This window comes from Pan paniscus, chromosome 10, assembly GCF_029289425.2.
Source record: "Pan paniscus chromosome 10, NHGRI_mPanPan1-v2.0_pri, whole genome shotgun sequence".
Classification (NCBI taxonomy): domain Eukaryota; kingdom Metazoa; phylum Chordata; class Mammalia; order Primates; family Hominidae; genus Pan; species Pan paniscus.
In genome coordinates, this window is record NC_073259.2 from 86,068,754 (window position 1) to 86,091,194 (window position 22,441).

General features: G+C 38.3%; 1 protein-coding gene across 15 annotated transcripts in view; it reads left to right on the top strand.

Annotated features, from left to right (window-relative positions):
- NAV3 (neuron navigator 3) overlaps positions 1-22,441 on the top strand; it is an 892,922-nt gene that overhangs the window by 716,976 nt on the left and 153,505 nt on the right. For all 15 annotated transcript variants that reach the window (XM_008958338.6, XM_063593553.1, XM_063593552.1 and 12 more), the window contains 3 exons: positions 11,091-11,199; positions 11,862-12,245; positions 20,098-20,217. In XM_008958338.6, coding sequence (XP_008956586.1) covers positions 11,091-11,199; positions 11,862-12,245; positions 20,098-20,217 — 613 coding nt within the window. The remainder of the gene's footprint in view (positions 1-11,090; positions 11,200-11,861; positions 12,246-20,097; positions 20,218-22,441) is intronic.

Here is a 22,441-nt window from a genome sequence, read left to right on the forward strand (position 1 = left end):
GGGTGTATATATGACATGTGCCTTTTTGTGCATAAATAACTTGAAGCATTTTTGTCAGAGGGTAACCTCTCAAAAGAAGCCGGTATGCCTTGGTTTTTCAAGAGCATCTGCTTATTGTATTTATATGATTATTCTGTTTAAGTATTTTTTTCCTACTTATGCCAGTATTCAAAAATGCAAGTGAAAAAGTAAGGGGAAGTGTATTCAAATAGCTGTGATATGAATAATCATATCTCCAGATAATGAAGCATTCTGATGCAATTCCCTAAATAATGATCCATGTTAAGTTGTTGAATGTATCTACGCCCACAGCACACAGGAATTCCAGAATTTCTATCACGTGCTTCAATAGGTTCTGCTTACGACTCAAAATGGCCTCTTCCAAGTTAGTTTTTAGGTGGGGTTCCTTGAGGTTAATTCTTTACTCTTAGATATCCTCCTAAATCAGACAGATTAAGGTTTGTCCTATAACCGTACAGGAGCACATTTTAAAAGTAACTATAAAGCTTTTGGCCATATTTTGCTATTTTTCTCTAAAGTGTCAAGATTAACCAGAGGAGTTTAAAAATTTTCATCCAAATCACTACTAGGGCCATCCACAAAACTAGAGTTACTTCACACAATAAATCAGGAAGCTGTACTCTGCATAACATTTGTAATATGGATGGGGTAGAGGGCATAATTCTCTGAGAATAAGATTTATTCATACAGATTTGATTTCCTATTAAAAGATGGCAATGCTGGCAGTGTTAATTACAATGTGTATAATTAAAGCCTAAAAATTAAGAGCAAGATCACAGATTAAATGGTCTGTCTGCCACCAAATAGTAACGTAGGAGTACCAAATTGATGCTATTTTTTTTTTCTCTACTAAGAACACCTTATGAGCAGTGAGAAAGCACTTTGCACCAATGTTAAAAACTCGAGTAGATTTCAGAATATACCATTCTGGAAGATGTGTGGAAGCCATTCCATTGTGTTTGACACATAGGAAGCCTCTTTCAGGAATAATGGTTGACTTTGAGATTATGCAAGCAGGAGGAGACACAACATTGCTATGATTAAATGCATTTCTCATGTGCATTTTTCTGGTAACTTTTATTGTTGCTAAACATTTAATTTTATTTTGGCTTTTATATTTGGACTTTGCAATTGTGTTTTTCCCCCAAAGCCTCTGGACCTCACTCAGATACAAATTTATAGGATATTTAAGACCATGCCATCAGTCCTTAGGGGGTTTGTAAGTACATTTAGTTTTATCTTGCCTTTTGTGGGTCATTGAAAACATTTACTGCAATAAATTTTCTTTGGTTATTATCTTTCATGACATGAATAAGGCAGCAGTTATGTTTTGCTCAATAAGTGTTGGAAAGAAAAGGTCCATTTGTCTGTCATGAGGAGGGTAGTGTCATAAGTGAATGTCATGATGAAAAAAACCTAAGGAATGAGGGAGGCTTTGGTTCTAAAACATGAGAGAAACCAGATAAACAATGAATTCAGTTAGAAGAATCCAAGGATCTAAGATACCTGTTGGATTGGAAAAAAGAAATTGAAAAGGAAATGAAGTAGATGTGAAAATATATTTAGTGAAACAGCATGTCTGAAAATACAACGTTCTTAAAATTAATATAAAAAGATGGAACATAATTGAGATATTAATTTTAATATTCCAGTTGGCAAATGATTGAGATGCAGCTGGATGACAACTTAAAAGTTTTCCTGGGGGAAGGGGGAAAGGGACAGGAACATGTAATGATGTGTTCTAGGAATCTGTGTGAGGTCAATTACTTGTACCTCCCCCACCAAGTAAAAAAAAGGTCATCTCAATATACTCCTTCTTTCATGACTTTTTATCTTTCACCTACAATCTAAGATGCCAATAACTGTATGAAATCTTTCATATTGAATCTTAGGTTTAGTGCTTCTCCAATTTTGTCCCCTTCACTACTTATTTTGACCCAGTTTGAATAAATTTCTTCTTTGTATGTCTCTTCCTTGACTGTAATAATTTTATTTCCAGTCTGTAAGATTTTCTCTACAAAACTTGTTTTTCTTCATAGTTCTCTCAGATTATTTGGAAGTGAAAGATAGACTTCTTTATAGCCATCTCTGAAATACTCTGTATTATATGTATGAGGAGAAGTATGGGAAGAATTTCCAGGAAGAATGTGATCAGTCTCAAGGGTTATTAACAGTTCTGAGTTCTAAAAGAATAATGTTAATCTATAGGATTAGTGATTGTGTGAACTTAATTAGTGTAGAGAAAGTTTGTCATGTGCATGAGATCCCAACGTGTTTTATTATTCTTTAAAAATATTTACTTCAGGAAAGTTTCTTAGTACGTTATGTTTGAAATAATGATGTTATTATTAAGTACACTTTAATTGTTCAAATGATTTGTAAATTCAAGGGAAGAAATTTACAGGCTGGCAGCACAATGGTGGCTGTTTCGTCAACCATCCAAAGTGAGGAATAATGAACAAAGTAGTAATGTTTGCCTGAAAAATATAGTAAAGGAATTAGCGGTTGTGTTGCAATATTTGAGTGACTGCCTTGGTAAAGACAGTGTAAATTTGTTCATTTGGTTTCAGATCCACTGGAACCACAGGGTGAATGTTTAAGGGAGACAAATTTTTGCTTATCCCCCATAAATGTTTTACATTTTGACCTGCTACTGGAAGGAGCCATCTCTTACTGGTGAGGTGGAGGCCTTTCCAATGTTGGAGTTTTCAGGCAGAGGCAGATGGCCTTGTCCCATGTGAGACAGATGAATGCTATGGCCAAGAGCTAAGGCAAGACAATCTCTGAAATCCCCACCAACTGTATGATTGTGATGAAAAGTGTTAAAGGGGCACATTTGTTATCTAGATTTTTAAAAATCTGGCCTGAGTATTAAGGAAGTAAATTAACAGATTAAATAGTTAGCTATATTCCTAAAACAGATTATAGATACGCATCTTGACTTCTCTATGTGACAATTTTCATAGTGTAATTTAATACATACTATTTTTTGCTTTTCTTTTTGTTCCCTTTCTTTTTCTTCCATCCTCTTTCCATTCCATTCCCTTCCCAGCCATCCCATCTACTTCCTTTTTCTCTGTCTCCTCTCCTTCCCTGTCCCTCTCTTAATCTATCCATTCCAATTCCCTCCTCCTTTCTGTTTTCACTTTTATTGAAAGTGCCCGTCACTAGACATCCTCTTCAGTCCAAATTGAACAGAATAAAAACCGTGCTTCCACTACTCTCTTTTCATGTTCTTCCTATTATCTAGACTCACTGGCTTTAGACGGTCACTAGCTTGGGGAAGTATTGTATGACTATCAACAAAATGGCTTAAGGACACTTCTGCCCCCAGTTGATAGGTGGTGATTGTATCAGGCCAGCGTTAGTCATACTTGCAGAGCTATTTGTTTCATGCTCATTAGATACAAACATTTTGGGTTTAGATGCCTAGGAATTTACTTGAACTCTGGTATCATTGGTAGAACTGTAGAAACTGGAGAAGTAATTAAAAATAAAACCATTCAATGTTTGTCAGTCTTTGTCCATGAGTCTAATAAAAGACTTCAAAAGCTATTGCTTCCATAAGAAAAGACCTCAGCCGGGCATGGTGGCTCACGCCTGAAATCCCAGCACTTTGGGAGGCCAAGGCGGGTGGATCATTTGAGGTCAGGAGTTCAAGAGCATTATGACCAACATGGTGAAACCCCATCTCTACTAAATACAAAAATTAGCCGGGCATGGTGGCGAGGGCCTGATATCAGCTACTTGAGAGGTGGAAGCAGGGGAATCGCTTGAATTCCAGAGGTGGAGTTTGCAGTGATCCAAGATGGCGCCACTGAACTCCAGCCTGAGCAAAAGAGTGAGACTCTGTCTAAAAATGAAAATGAAATAAAAAAATAAAAGGCCTCTAGTTTATTCCCCAGATTCCAAATGTGTACTTTCTACATAAGGCAAATTTACCTCAAGTATTCTGAGTACACCCAGAACACCTTGAAATAATTAGGATCCTAATGATCATAGATTTTTTTTTATTTTACTTTAAGTTCTGGGATACATGTGCAGAATGTGCAGGTTTGTTACATAGATGTATACATGCCGTGGTGGTTTGCTGCACCCATCTACCCGTCATCTACATTAGGTATTTCTCCTAATGCTATCCCTCCCCTTGACCCCCCCACCCACCAACAGGCCCCGGTGTGTGATGTTCCCCTTCCTGTGTCCATGTGTTCTCATTGTTCAACTCCCACTTGTGAGTGAGAACATGTGGTGTTCAGTTTTCTGTTCCTGTGTTAGTTTGCAGAGAATGGTTTCTAGTTTCATCCATGTCCCTGCAAAGGACATGAACTCATCCATTTTTATGGCTGCATAGTATTCCATGGTGTATATGTGCCACATTTTCTTTATGCAGTCTATCATTGATGGGCATCTGGGTTGGTTCCAAGTCTTTGCTATTGTGAACAGTGCTGCAATAAACATACGTGTGCATGTGTCTTTATAATAGAATGATTTATAATCCTTTGGTTGTATACTCATTAATGGGATTGCTGGATCAAATGGTATTTCTGGTTCTAGATCCTGGAGGAATTGCCACACTGTCTTCCACAGTGGTTGAACTAATATATACTCCCACAGACAGTGTAAAGGCGTTCCTATTTCTCCACATCCTCTCTAGCATCTGTTGTTTCTTGACTTTTTAATGATCGCCTTTCTAACCGGCGTGAGATGGTATCTCATTGTGGTTTTGATTTGCATTTCTCTAATGACCAGTGGATGATGAGCTTTCTTTCATATGTTTGTTGGCTGCATAAATGTCTTCTTTTGAGAGGTGTCTGTTCATATACTTCACCCACTTTTTGATGGGGTTGTTTTTTTCTTGTAAATTTGTTTAAGTTCCTTGTAGATTCTGAATATTAGCCCTTTGTCAGATGGATAGATTGCAAAAATTGTCTCCCATTCTGTAGGTTGCCTGTTCACTCTGATGATAGTTTCTTTTGCTGTGCAGAATTTCCTTAGTTTAATTAGATCCCATTTGTCAACTTTGGCTTTTGTTGCCATTGCTTTTGGTGTTTTAGTCATGAAGTCTTTGCCCATGCCTATGTCCTGAATGGTATTGCCTAGGTTTTCTTCTAGGGTTTTTATGGTTTTAGGTCTTTGGTTTAAGTCTTTAATCCATCTTGAGTTAATTTTTGTGTAAAGTGTAAGGAAGGGATCCAGTTTCAGTTATCTGCATGTGGCTAGCCAGTTTTCCCAGCACCATTTGTTAAATAGGGAATCCTTTCCCCATTGCTTGTGTGTGTCAGGTTTGTCAAAGATCAGATGGTTGTAGATGTGTGGTGTTATTTCTGAGGGCTCTGTTCTGTTTCATTGGTCTATACATCTGTTTTGGTACCAGTTCCATGCTGTTTTGATTACTGTGGCCCTGGAGTATACTTTGAAGTCAGATAGCATGATGCTTCCAGCTTTGTTCTTTTTCTTTAGGATTGTCTTGGCTATACGGGCTCTTTTTTGGTTCCATATGAAATTTAAAGTAGTTTTTTCTAACTCTATGAATAAAGTCAATGGTAGCTTTATGGGGATAGCATTGAATCTCTAAATTACTATGGACAGTATGACCATTTTCATGATATTGATTCTTCCTATCCATGAGCATGGAATATTTTTTCATTTGTTTGTGTCCTCTCTTATTTCCTGGAGCAGTGGTTTGTAGTTTTTTTGAAGAGGTCCTTCACATACCTTTAAGTTGTATTCCTAAGTATTTTATTCTCTTTGTAGCAATTGTGAATGGTAGTTTATTCATGATTTGGCTCTCTGTTTGTCTGTTATTGGTGTATAGGAATGCTTGTGATTTTCGCATGTTGATTTTGTATCCTGAGATGTTGCTAAATTCGCTTATCAGCTTAAGGAGTTTTTGGCTGAGAAGATGGGGTTTTCTAAATATAAAATCATGTCATCTGCAAACAAAGACAATTTGACTTCCTCTCTTCCTATCTGAATGCACTTTATTTCTTTCTCTTGCCTGATTACACTTGCCAAAACTTCCAATACTATGTTGAATAGGAGTGGTGATGGAGGGCACCCTTGTCTTGTGCAGGTTTTCAAAGGGAATGCTTCCAGCTTTTGCCCATTCAGTATGATATTGGCTGTGTGTCTGTCATAAATAGCCCTTATGATTTTGAGATACATTCCATCAATATCTAGTAATTGAGAGTTCTTAGCATGAAGGGGTGTTGAATTTTATCGAAGGCCTTTTCTGCATCTATTGAGATAATCATGTGGTTTTTGCAATTGGTTCTCTTTATGTGATGGATTACGTTTATTGATTTGCATATGTTGAACCAGCCTTGCATCCCAGCAATGAACCCAACTTGATCGTGGTGGATAAGCTTTTTTTTTGTTGAGGCAGAGTCTTGCTCCATCACACCGGCTGGAGTGCAGTGGCACAATCTCAGCTCACTGCAACCTCCGCCTCCTAAGTACAAGCGATTCTCCTGCCTCAGCCTCCCGAGTAGCTGGGGCTGCAAGTGTGTGCCACCATACCCGGCTAATTTTGTATTTTTAGTAGAGATGGGGTTTCACCATGTTGGCCAGGATTGTCTCAAACTCCTGACCTCGTGATCCGCCCACCTCAGCCTCCCAAAGTGCTGGGATTACAGGCATGAGCCACCACACCTGGCCAGTGGATAAGCTTTTTGATGTGCTGCTGGATTCAGTTTGCCAGTATGTGATTGTGGATTTTTACATCGATGTTCATCAGGGGTATTGGCCTGGAATTTTCTTTTTCTGTTGTGTCTTTGCCAGGTTTTGGTATCAGGATGATGCTGGCCTCATAAAATGAGTTAGGGAGGTGTCCCTCTTTTTCTATTGATTGGAATAGTCTCAGAAGGAATGGTACCAACTCCTCTTTGTAGCTCTGTTAGAATTCGACTGTGAATCTGTCTGGTCCTAGGCATTTTTTTGGTTAGTAGGCTATTAATTACTGCCTCAATTTCAGAACTTGTTATTGGTCTATTCAGGGATTCAACTTCTTCCTGGTTTAGTCTTGGGAGGGTGTATGTGTCCAGGAATTTATCCATTTCTTCTAGATTTTCTAGTTTATTTGCATAGTAGTGTTTATAGTATTTTTTGATGGTAGTTTGTATTTCTGTGGGATCAGTGGTGATATCCCCTTTATCATTTTTTATTACATCTATTTGATTCTTCTCTATTTTCTTCTTTATTAGTCTGGCTAGCAGTCTATCTATTTTGTTAATCTTTTCAAAAACCAGCTATGGATTTATTGATTTTTTGAAGGGTTTTTGTGTCTCTCTCTCCTTCAGTTCTGCTCTGATCTTAGTTATTTCTTGCCTTCTGCTAGCTTTTGAATTTGTTTGCTCTTGCTTCTCTAGTTCTTTTAATTGTGATGTTAAGGTGTTGATCTTTAGATATTTCCTGCTTTCTCCTGTGGGCATTTAGTGCTATGAATTTCCCTCTAAACACAGCTTTAGCTGTGTCCCAGACATTCTGGTATGTAGTTTCTTTATTCTCATTGGTTTCAAATAACTTATTGATTTCTGCCTTAATTTCCTTATTTACCCAGTGGTCATTCAGGAGCAGGTTGTTCAGTTTCTATGTAGTTGTGCAGTTTTAAGTCAGTTTCTTAACCCTAAGTTCTAATTTGATTGCACTCTGGTCTGAGAGACTATTTGTTAGGATTTCCATTCTTTTGCATTTGCTGAGGAGTGTTTTACTTCCAATTATGTGATCAGTTTTAGAATAAGTGTGATGTGGTTCTGAGAAGAATGTATATTCTGTTTATTTGGGGTGGAGAGTTCTGTAGATGTCTATTAGGTCCGCTTGGTCCAGAGTTGAGTTCAAGTCCTGAATATCTTTGTTAATTTTCTGTCTCATTGATCTGTCTAATGTTGACAGTGGGGTGTTAAAGTCTCCCACTATTATTGTGTGGGAGTCCAAGTCTCTTTGTAGGTCTCTAAGAACTTGCTTTATGAATCTGGGTGCTTCTGTTTTGGGTGCATATATACTTAGGATAGTTAGCTTTTCTTGTTGCATTGATCCCTTTACCATTATGCAATGTCCTTCTTTGTCTTTTTTTATATTTGTTGGTTTAAAGTCTGTTTTATCAGAGCCTAGAATTGTAACCCCTGCTTTTATTTGCTTTCCATTTGCTTGGTAAATATTCCTCCATCCCTTTATCTTGAGCCTATGTGAGTCTTTGCACGTGAAGCTTATGAAGCTTAGTTTGGCTGGATATGAAATTCTGGGTTGAAAATTCTCTGCTTTAAGAATGTTGAGGCCAGGTGCGGTGGCTCACGCTTGTAATCCCAGCACTTTGAGAGGCCGAGGCAGGCTGATCATGAGGTCAGGAGATCGAGACCATCCTGGCTAACATGGTGAAACCCCATCTCTACTAAAAATACAAAAAATTAGCCAGGCCTGGCAACGGGCGCCTGTAGTCCCAGCTACTCAGGAGGCTGAGGCAGGAGAATGGTGTGAACCCAGGAGGCGGAGCTTGCAGTGAGCCAAGATTGTGCCACTGCACTCCAGCCTGCGTGACAGAGCAAGACTCTGTCTCAAACAAAACAAAACAAAACAAAACAAAAAAATGAATGTTGAATATTGGCCCTCACTCCCTCTGGCTTTTAGGGTTTCTGCAGAGAGATCCACTGTTAGTCTGATGGGCTTCCCTTTGTGGGTAAGCAGCCTTTCTCTCTGGCTGCCCTTAACATTTTTTCCTGCATTTCAACTTTGGTGAATCTGACAATTACGTGTCTTGGGGTTGCTCTTCTCAAAGAGTATCTTTGTGGTGGTCCCTGTATTTCCTGAATTTGAATGTTGGCCTGTCTTGCTAGGCTGGGCAAGTTCTCCTGGATAATATCCTGAAGAGGGTTTTCCAACTTGGTTCCATTCTTTCTGTCACTTTCAGGTATACCAGTCAAACCTAGGTTTGGTCTTTTCACATAGTCCCATATTTCTTGGAGGCTTTGTTCGTTCCTTTTCATTCTTTTTTCTCTAATTTTGTCTTTATGCTTTATTTCAGTAAGTTCATCTTCAATCTCGGATATCCTTCCTTCCCCTCGATCTATTTGGCTATTTCTACTTATGTATGCTTCATGAAGATTTTGTGCTATGTTTTTCAGCTCCATCAGGTCATTTGTGTTCTTCTCTATTAAACTGGTTATTCTAGTTAATAATTCCTCTAACCTTTTTTCAAGGTTCTTAGCTTCCTTTCACTGGGTTAGAACATTCTCCTTTAGTTTGGAGGAGTTTGTTATTACCCACCTTCTAAAGTCTACTTCTGTAAATTCGTCAAACTCATACTCTGTCCAGTTCTGTTCCCTTGCTGGTGAAGAGTTGTGATCCTTTGGAGGAGAAGAGGCATTCTGGTTTTTGGAATTTTCAGCCTTTTTGCACTGTTTTTTTTCCTCATCTTTGTGGACCTACCTACCTTTGGTCTCTGATGTTTGTGACCTTCAAACGGGGTTTTTATGTGGATGTCTTTTTTGTGGACATTGATGCTATTCCTTTCTGTTTGTTAGTTTTCCTTTTAACAGTCAGGCCCCTCTGCTGCAGGTCTTCTGGAGTTTGCTGGAGGTTCACTCCAGATTCTATTTGCCTGGGTGTCACCAGCAAAGGCTGCAGAACAGCAAAGATTGCTGCCTCTTCCTTCCTCTGGAAGCTTCATCCCAGAGGGGCACTTGCCAGATGCCTGCTAGAGCTCTCCTGTATGAGGAGTCTATCAACACCTGCTGGGAGATGTCTCCTCGTCAGGAGGCATGGGGGTCAGGGACCCACTTGAGGAGGCTGTCTGTCCCTTAGCGGAGCTAGAACACTGTGCTGGGAGATCTGCTGCTCTCTTCAGAGCTGACAGAGCAAGAATGTTTTAGTCTGCTGAGCCTGCGCCCACAGCTGCCCCTTCCCCCAGGTGCTCTGTCCCAGGGAGATGAGAGTTTTATCTGTAAGCCCGTGACTGGGGCTGCTACCTTTCTTTCAGATATGCCCCGCCCAGAGAGGAGGAATCTAGAGAGGCAGTCTGGCTACAGCAGCTTTGCCAAGCTGCAGTGGGCTCTGCCCAGTCCAAAATTCCCAGTGGGTTTGTTTACATTGTGAGGGGAAAAGCACCTACTCAAGTCTCAGTTATGGCAGTTGCCCCTCCCCCCACCAAGCTCCAGGGTCCCAGGTGTCCTTCAGACTGCTGTGCTGGCAATGAGAATTTCAAGCCAGTGGATCTTAGCTTGCTGGGCTCCATGGGGGTGGGATCCACTGAGCTAGACCACTTAGCTCCCTGGCTTCAGCCCCCTTTCCAGGTGAGTGGATGGTTCTGTCTCACTGGCATTCCAGGTGCTACTGGGGTATGAAAAAAAAACTCCTGCAGCTAGCTTGGTGTCTGCCCAAATGGCTGCCCAGTTTTGTGCTTGAAACTCAGGCCCTTGGTGGTGTGGATACCCAATGGAATCTCCTGGTGTGCATGTTGTGAAGACTGTGGGAAAAGCATAGTATCTGGGCTGGATAGCTCCGCCCTTCAAGGCACAGTCCCTCACGACTTCCCTTGGCTAGGGGAGGGAGTTCCCCAACCCTTTGCACTTCCCAGGTGAGGCAACACCCCACCCTGCTTCTGCTCACCCTCTGTGGGCTGCACACACTGTCTAATCAGTCACTGTGAGATGAGCCTGATACCTCAGTTGGAAATGCAGAAATCACCTGCCTTCTGTGTTGATCTCACTGGGAGCAGCAGACTGGAGCTGTTCCTATTCAGCCATCTTTCTCAGGTCATAATCATAGATTTTTAATTGATCCCAGCAACATGGATTAGTAAACAGCATATTTCCAAGTGATTTTTTTTTATTTTAAGGTCAAACCTACAAAATATTATAGTGTTATCACCACTTAAAATTATTACTTGTGATACTATGTTTGTCTCTATTCACATTTTATTGGTAGAAAAAATTATAATTTGTAGATAATAATAGTTATTTGAAATGTATTACATATCCTTTTACTTTTAAGAAGAGGTGACTTAGTTATCTAGGTATACAATTATTTTGAGGATAGTAAATGTCATGAATAGCAAATTTATCATGTTGCTTTCCTAGGTGAAGACCCTGAAACAAGAAGAATGAGAACAGTTAAAAACATAGCAGACTTGAGGCAGAATTTAGAAGAGACTATGTCCAGTCTTCGTGGGACTCAGATAAGCCACAGGTTTTTTTCAATTTTGCATATATTTGAGCCAATAAAGAAAAAATAATTACAAACAAACATTTAACTTTTCTTATAATGACAGAGATGGGATTTCAGTTTCCCCTTACTAGTTTCTCCCTTGTTTTATATCAAATTGATTGGTAATTATCCTTAAACTGAGAATTCACAGTATATCCCTATTTATCTTTTATCTCTATCTCTATCTGCTATCTATGTCTTTTTCAGTATAATTTCCAGTACTGCAACTACCACCATCACTGTTAAGTGGATTTGTAATACCTGTCCTAGAAAACAGTGGCACAAGTTGCACTTGAAATGCATCTGGGCAGGGTGGTAGGGAAACATTCAAACATAATTGTAGTTTACTTTCAGAATAGGTCTGGGAAGGTTACAGTGAGTTAAGGATTTGTTGAAAATGTAGAACAATATGTTGTTTTACCCAAGGTGTACTGATGGCCTTTCTTTTGAAAACAAACAAAAAGCTATAAAATGTATACCCCTTTCCACAGTTTGACTTCAAAATGAATATAGAGTTTAGCTTTCAGGAAGATGATGTGTTTATAAGAGATGACCCTCAACTCCAGCCTTTTCTGTCTTCATGCATTCTAGATTATGGCCCTAAGTGAACCAGAGTATAGTTATTTCTCCATTTCATTTGACAGCACCCTGGAGACAACATTTGACAGCACTGTGACAACAGAAGTGAATGGAAGGACCATACCCAACTTGACAAGTCGACCCACCCCCATGACCTGGAGGTTGGGCCAGGCATGTCCGCGACTTCAGGCGGGAGATGCTCCCTCCCTGGGTGCTGGCTATCCTCGCAGTGGTACCAGTCGATTCATCCACACAGACCCCTCGAGGTTCATGTATACCACGCCTCTCCGTCGAGCTGCTGTCTCTAGGCTGGGAAATATGTCACAGATTGACATGAGTGAGAAAGCAAGCAGTGACCTGGACATGTCTTCTGAAGTCGATGTGGGTGGATATATGAGTGATGGTGATATCCTTGGGAAAAGTCTCAGGACTGATGACATCAACAGTGGGTAAGTGACCCTGTTCTCCATCAGCATTGTGTGAAGAGGGGAGGTGGTCTACTATAATGCGTTCACTATAAACAAATGTGTAAGTTTGCCCAGAAAGTCATGAGAACATATGAGATATCTGAGGTTATTCAGAGAGTTGAAGGGCCCTTCCTCTGCTCATTCATGGAGAGCAAAGAATCCAAGATTTCTATAAATTCATTATAAGCCGCTAAGTTTTTCTGTTGTTGAGAGAAACACATGTGGCTTCTGTTTTTCAGAGTGATTTTCACATGCTTCTTAAGTAACAGATTTTGTAGTTAAGGACGTGGGAAGGAGACAGGAGGAGTTTTGCTGATTTGCTTGATTTTTTTTTCTTTTTTAGCTTGTTAGAAGCTGCCTGTAACTGCTTTGAGAAACAAATATTTTCTTACTGTCTTCAATTATGCATCCCCAATTTAACTTGAGGGAAAAATCATTTTGGAGTTGAAAGTTTCACTCTATTCATTTTCTTTTGATGGTATCAGATTTCAATACATCTCAGACCCTGTTTTTCTTCTGTGTCCTATTACATTCCAAAACATGTTGTGATTGTAAAACTCTTAGAGTATATTAACAATTTGGGATATTTGGCATAATCAGAGAATAGGCCCAAAAGGAGGCAATAGGATATTCTATTAATAATTGTAATTGCCATTTTTAGCATTTCCTGTTATGTACTATGCTCTTGTCAAGTGCTTTGAAGATATTGTTTTACTTTTCCTTCCCACCACCAGCAATGTTTATGAGGTAGATGTTTTTATACATGTTCTATGGATAAGGAAACTGAGTCTAATTGGCCCTGGCTGGGAACTAACGCTAGGGAAACGGCAGACCTGCATTAGAACTCAGCTATATCTGACTTCAAACATAGGCTCAGTAATATGTGGAAAAGTTTCCCAATTAACTTTGTCTATAAACTTTGTGTGAGTCTGGATTTTGACTTACTCTTTGTCTTTATGCATCTGAGAGGACCCATGTAGGAAATAATTCTTCTATATAAGTGACCCTTCCTGACTTCATTCATGAAAAGCTTATGTTTGAAGGGTGACACGACCTAAAAAAGAGTACAAAATAGCTTTTGATTACACTTATAGCTTTGCTCTGATATCCTAATACCTACTAGTCCATTCCTGGTATCCACCCTACCTGACTTTCTAAAAATTTAGAATTATAGAGACTAATTATGATTAATTAAGATAGGTTGTTGTTCAGTTGCCACTGGATTCAGAGTACCTAGTTTGAATCTCTCCCATTCACTATCTGTGGACCCCTTAGGAACCTAACGTATCCAAATTAGTTTTTGTCATCTAGAATAAGGATAAAATTGTACCATCTTCATGAAGTTGTTGGGATCATCCACAAATTTTAGTTTGCACAATGCTTGGCATGATACAAGCACTCAATAAATTTATCATCTTCCTCTTTATCATCACTATTACATTTATTATCATTAATAACCATACCAATTTTTGATTGTTGTTAGTTATAATTATCATTTTTGTATGTATTTAACATAGCCTAGGAGGCAATGCCCAGTTCAGAAAACATAATGGCAAAGCAAGAGTGTCTAAGGCACACTCTTTCTCCCATCTCTCTCTTCTTTCTTCTCCATTCTTTCCACTCTATCCCCTCTTCTCTTTTTTTTCTCAATCTCCTTAAATGTGGACATATGTGTGAATTCAATTTTATAATCACTATTCAAATATATTTATATGGCTAATTGTATACATAAGTATACCCATATAATATATATATATAAAGATACATATACCAAGGCTGGGCACGGTGGCTCATGCCTGTAATCCCAGCACTTTGGGAAACCAAGGCAGATGGATCACCTGAGGTCAGGAGTTCAAGACCAGCCTGCCCAACATGGCAAAAACCCATCTCTACTAAAAAAGTTAGCCAGGCATGGTGGCTTGTGCCTGTATTCCCAGCTACTTGGGAGGCTGAGGCAGGAGAACCACCTGAAACCAGGAGGCAGAAGTTGCAGTGAGCTGAGATTGCACCACTGCACCACTCCAGCCTGGGTGACAGAGTGAGACTCCGTCTAAAAATATATATATATATATAATATATATATGTATGTATGTATGTATATGTATGTGTATGTATGTATATATACCTGTGTGCACTCAATATCATTATTCATGGTACTTCTCTTCTATGAAGTCACCACAAACACTGCATTAGTGAATCCTGAACTATTGCCCCTAGTAGAGATATAGGTTTTGGTTCCTGTGAGCATTTGGCCACAATATTTTTGTCAACTGATCAATACATAAACTTGCTTTACGTGAGTCTCTCTTTAAAGACACCTTATTTAATACATACTATTGATTCATTCACGTGGAACTCACAGCCAACAGCACTATAACTAAGGCCGGAATGAAGCTTATCTAGTGCATATTTTCTCTGTGAGATGCATTGAAGACTTCTTGCAATTAGGAACATAATATGACACTTCAGCACCAAGTTTGGGGGCCACTTTAAACAGCACAATTCTCAGCATAAAAACACAAAAAATGTGGAAAACATGGCACTAAATAGGCCATAGAGGAACATTTGTTGTGATATTAGAGCTGATACAAGAACACAGAGTATCACTTTATTTAGCCTTAGCTGGAAACGTCTGAGACTCATTTTTTTTCACGGTTCTGTTCATATCCATGAATGGCTGTGAAAGTGCTATGAGTTTAGATTTTGTGGCTACATATAAATTTTAGCAAGTAGGCAACTTCACGAATATAGAATTTGTGAATAATGATGATTGACTATATATACTCACACTCATGTAGAATGTTTATCTGTAGAGTGACAGCATATCTTGGGAGCAGTTTGAATAAGAAATCAAGGGACATCTACAGTGCAATATGTTGGGAATTTCAAAAGGCTTATAGGGATAAAAATTGAGCTAAGAGTTCAGAATGAGGAGACAGTACTAAACCCTCACATGAAATAGAAAGCAGTGAATAAGAAAAAGAAACATTTTAGTTCTTTTTTCTGATTTAAGAGCTATAGACAAAGGAAATATATTTAAAATACATATATAAGAAAAGTACAAACATAGAAGGTATAAATTATTCAGTAAACTTGCATAAAATGTAATTTTCAGAATCAAAGGGACAGTGGATTAGATGATACTGATGATTTTTCTCTTAACTGAGAGTCATGGAACATGAATATTTAAAGATAGTGTTTTAGAGATAGGCACTATTTTGACAGACCTTAACATCATTATGCTAAGAAGTTTAAACTACATTATAAGCTATGTAAAATACTATATCTTAGAGATTACTAAACAGTCATAGAACATGGCATGAGGATGGTGATGGCTTTTGAAGGCCACTTTATGGGAAATATGCAAAGTGAATTCAGGGGAGAAACTCGGGGGTTCAATTTCAGGAACTAGTGCAAGAGCTCTGGCTCAAGCTCATAAGATTAGAAATATGGTAGTGGCATTTGTAGGGATAAAATTAGGAAAATAATTGACATGGGAAGCACTGCAAAGGAAAAGTTTATAGAACCAGAGGTGGACTACCCATGAGGGCATAAGGCAGACAAGAATTAAGATACCTACATCATAAGCACAGGAGATGGAAAATAGTACCATTAGAGAAAATCGGCAGAGAGAGAAAGAGAGAGAGAGAGAGAGAGAGAGAGAGAGAGAGAGGATTTTTTGATGAGAAAGCAGAGAGAGAGATGATAAATTTAGAGTTAGAGATGTAGAGCTGGAGATGGTGAGATATGAAGATTGTTTGTCCAGGATAGAGATCTATTGTATTTCATCTCAATAAAAGAGAGCAGGAATTGTGGGAGGCCTTAAGGCTCCTGGGAAAAGAATATGGAAAGAACAGGGATCATAAACTGAATTATGTATATATGTATGTATACATGTGTATGTCTATTAAAAATATTTATCGAGTTCATCCTATGTGTCAAGCAACATTCCAGGTGCTGTGCATTCAGTAGTGAATAATATAGACATAGTACGTGCCCACATGTTACTCACATGATGGTGTTTTCATATTTTTGTAGCAGTCCAGTTATTCAGTAAATTAATTGTAATATGCACACATATGTGTATATATACATATATATACACACAGAGAAGTATTCTTAAACAGATAGTTGTTCTAAACATTTTTTAACAACTGAATTCTGCATATAATAATATATGTTACAGGCATATTGTACTCAGGAGCACTTTATATTTTGCAAGAATACATGCAATATATGCAAGAATACATGCATAATATGTTAACTATATTAGTTAACATTAATTTCGAAAACAGAGAAATCTCAAAATCTCAGTAACTTAACACAAAGAAGCTAATTTGTTCTTCACATAAAACCCTCGCTGATGTTTCTGATCTTCACTTGGGGAATGCACTCCATGTAGTCATTCAGAGAATAAGATGGATGGTAATTCTGTTGTTACCCAGCCAGATTTCCAGTGTTACCCTAGGCATTGATATTCAACAGGCAAATGGCAAAAGAGGGGAAGAACCAGGGTGTGAGAAGGTTTTGTATGTATCAGGCCTGGAAGTCATGCATATGAGTTCTGCCTGCATTCATTTGTCTAGAACAGCTGCATGACCACATCTGACTGTAAAAGAGACTAGGTTATATGGTTCAGCTGTGTGCCCAGGAGGAGAGGGAAGTTGGTTTGATGACATCTGGCTAGTCTCTGCTGAACTCACTAATTTTAAAAAAAATGCTGTTATAGACTTTGTCCTTCTTATTTGTTTCTGCTTCATTTAAAACATGATTCAGACTTCTTGTTTCCTCTATTTTTGTTCCCTAACATCTTTCAAAAAAGTCTTGGATAGTCTCACAAATGAGTCCATTTAAATATGCATTGATGGTCTACATGTCTTATGTTGACAAGTAAAAATACCTCAAATCCTACATGAAACTTCCCCTGTTTACTCACATACATTTGTTCTTTCCTATGTTAGAGTACAAGACACTGAAATTTAAGTCATGACTCAGTTCTCTTACCTGTGCGGAAGATGCTAAGATCTGATCAGCAGATGATGAGGCTGGTCTTAGCTCAAGGGTGATTGTGCGAGGATACCAAGGATGTGCTGGACTTATTGTTCATCAGCTTATGCAGTGTGCCCTTGTTGGCTTACGTAGGAGGCAGCCCCAAAATCTCAGCCTAGAATTAAAACGTGAGAAGACAAGAAGGCTGGAGATACCCAGGAAAAGTTTAATTTGATGGTGTTTCTTTAAGAAAAGGGGGCTTAGAAGTATTTATGCTGGCCGGGTATGGTGGCTCATGCCTGTAATCCCAGCACTTTGGGAGGCTGAGGCAGATGGATCACCTTAAGTCAGGAGTTCGAGACCAGCTTGGCCAACATGGTGAAACTTCATCTCTACTAAAAATACAAAAATTAGCTGGGCATGGTGGTGCACACCAGTAATCCCAGCTACTTGGTAAGCTGAGGCAGGAGAATTGCTTGAACCCAGGAAGCAGAGGTTGCAGTGAGCCAAGATCTCACCACTGCACCCCAGCCTGGGTAACGGAGTGAGACTCTATCTCAAAAAAAAAAAAAGTATTTATGCTACGAGTCATAATCATATCATAAAAAGTTGAATCATAAATTTAACTCTCTTTTCAAAATGTTTAAAAATATGTTTTAAAGATTAAAGGAACAAAAGGCTCAATAAGGTAGTAATGAATGAAGATGTTTAATTTAGGATTTTCTCATGTAACCACGAAGAACGTCATGAAGTCATTTAAATGGGAATAAAGTTCCATTTTTTTCCATGTACTCTAGGTGTAACTCAGAAAGTTAGTTAAACAGCATTCTGAGAATTCAAAATTTCTTGAAGCATGCGAAGGCTTATCTCTTTCTCCTCTTTTTGAATTTACTTTAAACACTGGGGGATATGAATCTGTCAGTAATTAGGAATTAGTCAGAGAAAGTCCTCTTACTCATAATGAACCTCTTTGAAAAGTCTCTATTTATGAAGTTAAAAACACCCTGGAAAATTGGGATAAAAGTTACATATTTTAATTGAGTGGAAATTGAAGTTATCTTCAGGTGTCACAGTAATAAATAGTTGGGCCAAGAATATAACCTAAAATTCTACTTTAAGTCACGTGACCAAACACAAACTAATCTAAGAATTCTGTGGAGTAAAAATTAAAAATAAGGCACAGAAGTGAGGGGTAGATATACTTTAATCCTGCTTCTGCCTTGATCCTCCCTCAATTCTCATGTAGTAAACTTTGTGATGACTGAAGTATGCATAACAGTGTGCAAAAGGTCAGAGTTACTTGAGCTGTGTTAAAAAGATCCATCTTTTGCACCACAGATTCCTAATCTTAATGCTTCCTCTAATTTCATATTCAAGATATGAGCTATTTTAGTGACTCTAGAAACTCTAATGCATAAAATAGCTAGTATTTTTAAAGATAGTATTTATATGTTACTTACAATGTGCTAGACAATGCTGTATGCATGATATATATATATATATTAACTCACTGGTAGCTCACCATCACTGCAAGAAGTGAGCATAACATTGCTGTTTCCATTTTACAGATGAAGCAATTTAAACATAGCTTGTTTAAGTGACTTACCTGAGCCCACACAGCTAATAAGTAGCAGCACTGTAATTGAACCTAAGCGGTCTGGCTCTGGTCTACACTCAACCATCCTTACACACTGACCTTAGGAAACTGTCTGCATGTCTACATGTAAGGGTTTCTCTCCTAGGTGCCTGATTTTTTTCCAAACAATCGTTTAAAAAAGGTTCACAGCAATCATTTGTTATCAGCATGGATTTTGTAGCTAGCACATTTAATGTAAGGGGCATTTTTAAATGTTATCTATGCCACTCTAAAGGAAGATGCTGAACTGGAGTTTCTTTAAGGGAGTGGTGAGGATCACTTTAGATTCTCTGTGTGTGCATGCAATTACAAATTAACTAATTGTGACAGACAGCAGCTGATATGAGATATTAAATATAAAAACATAGAATTCTAGGAAGATGGCTCTATTAGTGTGTTCTCACTCTGCTAATAAAGACATATTTGAGACTGGGTGACTTATAAGGGAAAGAGGTTTAATTGACTCACAGTTTCACATGGCTGGGGAGGCTTCACAATCATAGTGGAAAATCAAGGGACATATTACATGGTACACCGCAGGCAAGAGAGCTTGTGCAAGGGAACTCCCATTTATAAAACCATCAGATCTCGTGAGACTTACTACCAGGATAACAATATGGGGAAAACTACCCCCGTTATTCAGTTATCTCTATCTGCCCCCTCCCTTGACACATGGGGATTATTACAATTCAGGGTGAGAGTTGGGTGGGGACACAGCTAGTTGTGACAGTGCAGTGACAGCAGCTGATATGAGGTATTAAATATAAAAACATAGAATTCTAGGAAGATGGCAGATATGGTGAAAGTTTAGGTTTTGATCCATTACTCCTATGACCTCTTCAAAAACAGTATTTCAAAAATGAAATTTTCTTTCTTTTAATTTCTTAAGAGTTATATTATCTGCAAGCCTATTCATAATATTAATAACAAAAGAGAAAAATAGGTTCTATGGTAGGCTAGTTACTTGTCGCAGTAACTACTACTAGGAAATATTGATACAAATACTAGGAAATATTGATTTCCTAGTAAACTTGAAAAAATATTTTAATTATCCCTGGTGAGTAGAATGTTTATACAGAAAAAAAAACCAAGATAATAGAATATATTTGAGTAATTATTGAAAATTGTGGACACCGTTTGTTTATTAAGTTAAATTGTACAGTTGAGTTGCTTTAGTTTTCTGTGAATTAATTAGACATTTCTTTTCAGGTACATGACAGATGGAGGACTTAACCTATATACTAGAAGTCTGAACCGAATACCAGACACAGCAACTTCCCGGGACGTCATCCAGAGAGGGGTTCACGATGTGACAGTGGATGCAGACAGGTAATGCTATCAGCATATATGATGGTGAGGCATGCATGAAGTAATTTTATAAATAAGAAAATAACAGAAAACTCCTATTAAACAGTGTAAATCAAAGGACTTTTTATTTTCATAAATAATTATTTTATTTTGATAAATAATTATTTAGGGTTTTTTTGTTTGTTCGTTTGTTTTCGTTTTGTGTGTGTGTGTGAGACAGAGTCTTGCTCTGTCACCAGGCTGGAGTGCAATGGTGCAATCTCAGCTCACTGCAACCTCTGCCTCCCTGGTTCAAGTGATTCTCCTGCCTCAGCCTCCCGAGTAGCTGGGACTCCAGGCACGCACCACCATGCCCAGCTAATTTTTGTATTTTTAGTAGAGATGGGGTTTTACCATGTTGGTCAGGATGGTCTCCATCTCTTGACCTTGTGATCCACCCGCCTCGACCTCCCAAAGTACTGGGATTACAGGCATGAGCCTCTGCACCTGGCCTATTTGGGGATATTTTTAAAACTAGGATGATTTTCTTTACAAGGCCATTTTAGCTCTGTAATACCGAAAATAAATGTATGGCTGGGGAGATTTTTTTTTTAATTTCAGGTAACATAGTTGCAAATGTTAATATCTATAAAAGAAAAATTATAAATATAGACTTATTTTCCTTGTTAGAAAGAAACTCTGGTTAATAAATTTCATTCAGTTCAGATATCCTCGGATTTACTTGGAAGCTAATGATATAAAGATTAAAATATATTTCAAATCATCTAGTATAATCAGCTTGGTGCTTTTCTTGAAGGTGTTGTAAACATAGAAAAACTCTTACTTTAGGCTTATTTTTGCTTCTTTATTGCCTCAAATTTCTTAAAGATGTGTGTGTGTCTGTGTGTCTGTGTGTGTGTGATGAACTAATTATTTTGCTGGAAATTGCTCTGCTGATTTATCAGAATCATCACTGTTTAAGAACATTGCTTTGGTAAGATAATGTTGTAATATACATTTCTGGCCTGATTTTGCTCCCTCTTCACTCAGAATTTTGACTTTGTTGAGCAGGAAGGGATTGCATATTTTCAGAATTATTATATCTAAATACCTAGAGTAGTTGTTTAATTCAGCATTTATGAAAAAGACAAAAGGTTAAGGTGCAGTGTACTCACATTCTGAAATAGGAACTGTATACAATTCATTGTGCATTTTCGTACAGTCAACTCCAAAGGCTAGATACCCAGGGAATTCTAATGTTAGTCTTCAGTTTCTCCTTACCCACAGGCTGTTGATATCCTGACTCATAGGGGTTAGAACAGTCTCAGCTCCCACCCTGTCTGTATCCTACTCTCCTAGCCTATATACTCGTGTGTGTGGGTGTGGGTGTGGGTGTAGGTGTGAAGCACGTGTGTGTGTGTGAAGCATCTCCCCACCTGTAATGTAAGTCCATGAGTGCAGAATTTTTGTCATATTCTTTACGTGTTGAGTTTCAACAAATGTTTGTGGAGTGAATGAACAAATTAATGAATATAGGCTATTTATTAATTAGGCAATATAGTCACATAGGCTGGCAATCGCATCTAATTAAATAGAGTGGTAAATGAGTTCCGGAAAGAACTAAGGTACTACAAGGATGTTATGAAAGAGAAAAATGAGTTATGTGAAAAATAGGAGACAGTGATAAGAGGGAAGGAATTCCAAAGTGTGGGCCACATTTTGAAACTAATGACCTATTATTCTATTATTGTTAGCTGAAAGTAGAAAACGTCATGGGAGGGAATATCTGCTAGTTTTTGGTAAAGGAAGTTGTGATGGCAGAACCAAGAAATGAACACAAGGTGACTCTGGTTTGGGGACAGTGGGATAATCAACTCTCCTTGCTCCATCAGGGCCCCAGATTGGGCTCTGGCAGAGGAACTCAGAACAACATAAAGACCTAGATAGGTATCTAATAAATTGGGACCTGTGAAAACAGTGCCTCTTAAAGTGTGGTACCTGGACCAGCAGCAGCAGCAGCAGCCATTGAAACTTCATAGAAAGACAGATTCTCAGCTTCATCCAAGACTTATTGAATTAGAATATCTCAAGGTAACGCCTGGTAATCTGAGCTTTAACTAGCCCTCAAGGTGATTCTTAAGTTCAAGCATCACTATATTAAGTTGAACAAATAGATGCCAGGCCTACAAACACATGTACGCCTAGCATAAATATTTAAACATTAAAAATGACATTTCATAGTTCTTATTTACCCTATTAGCTGTGT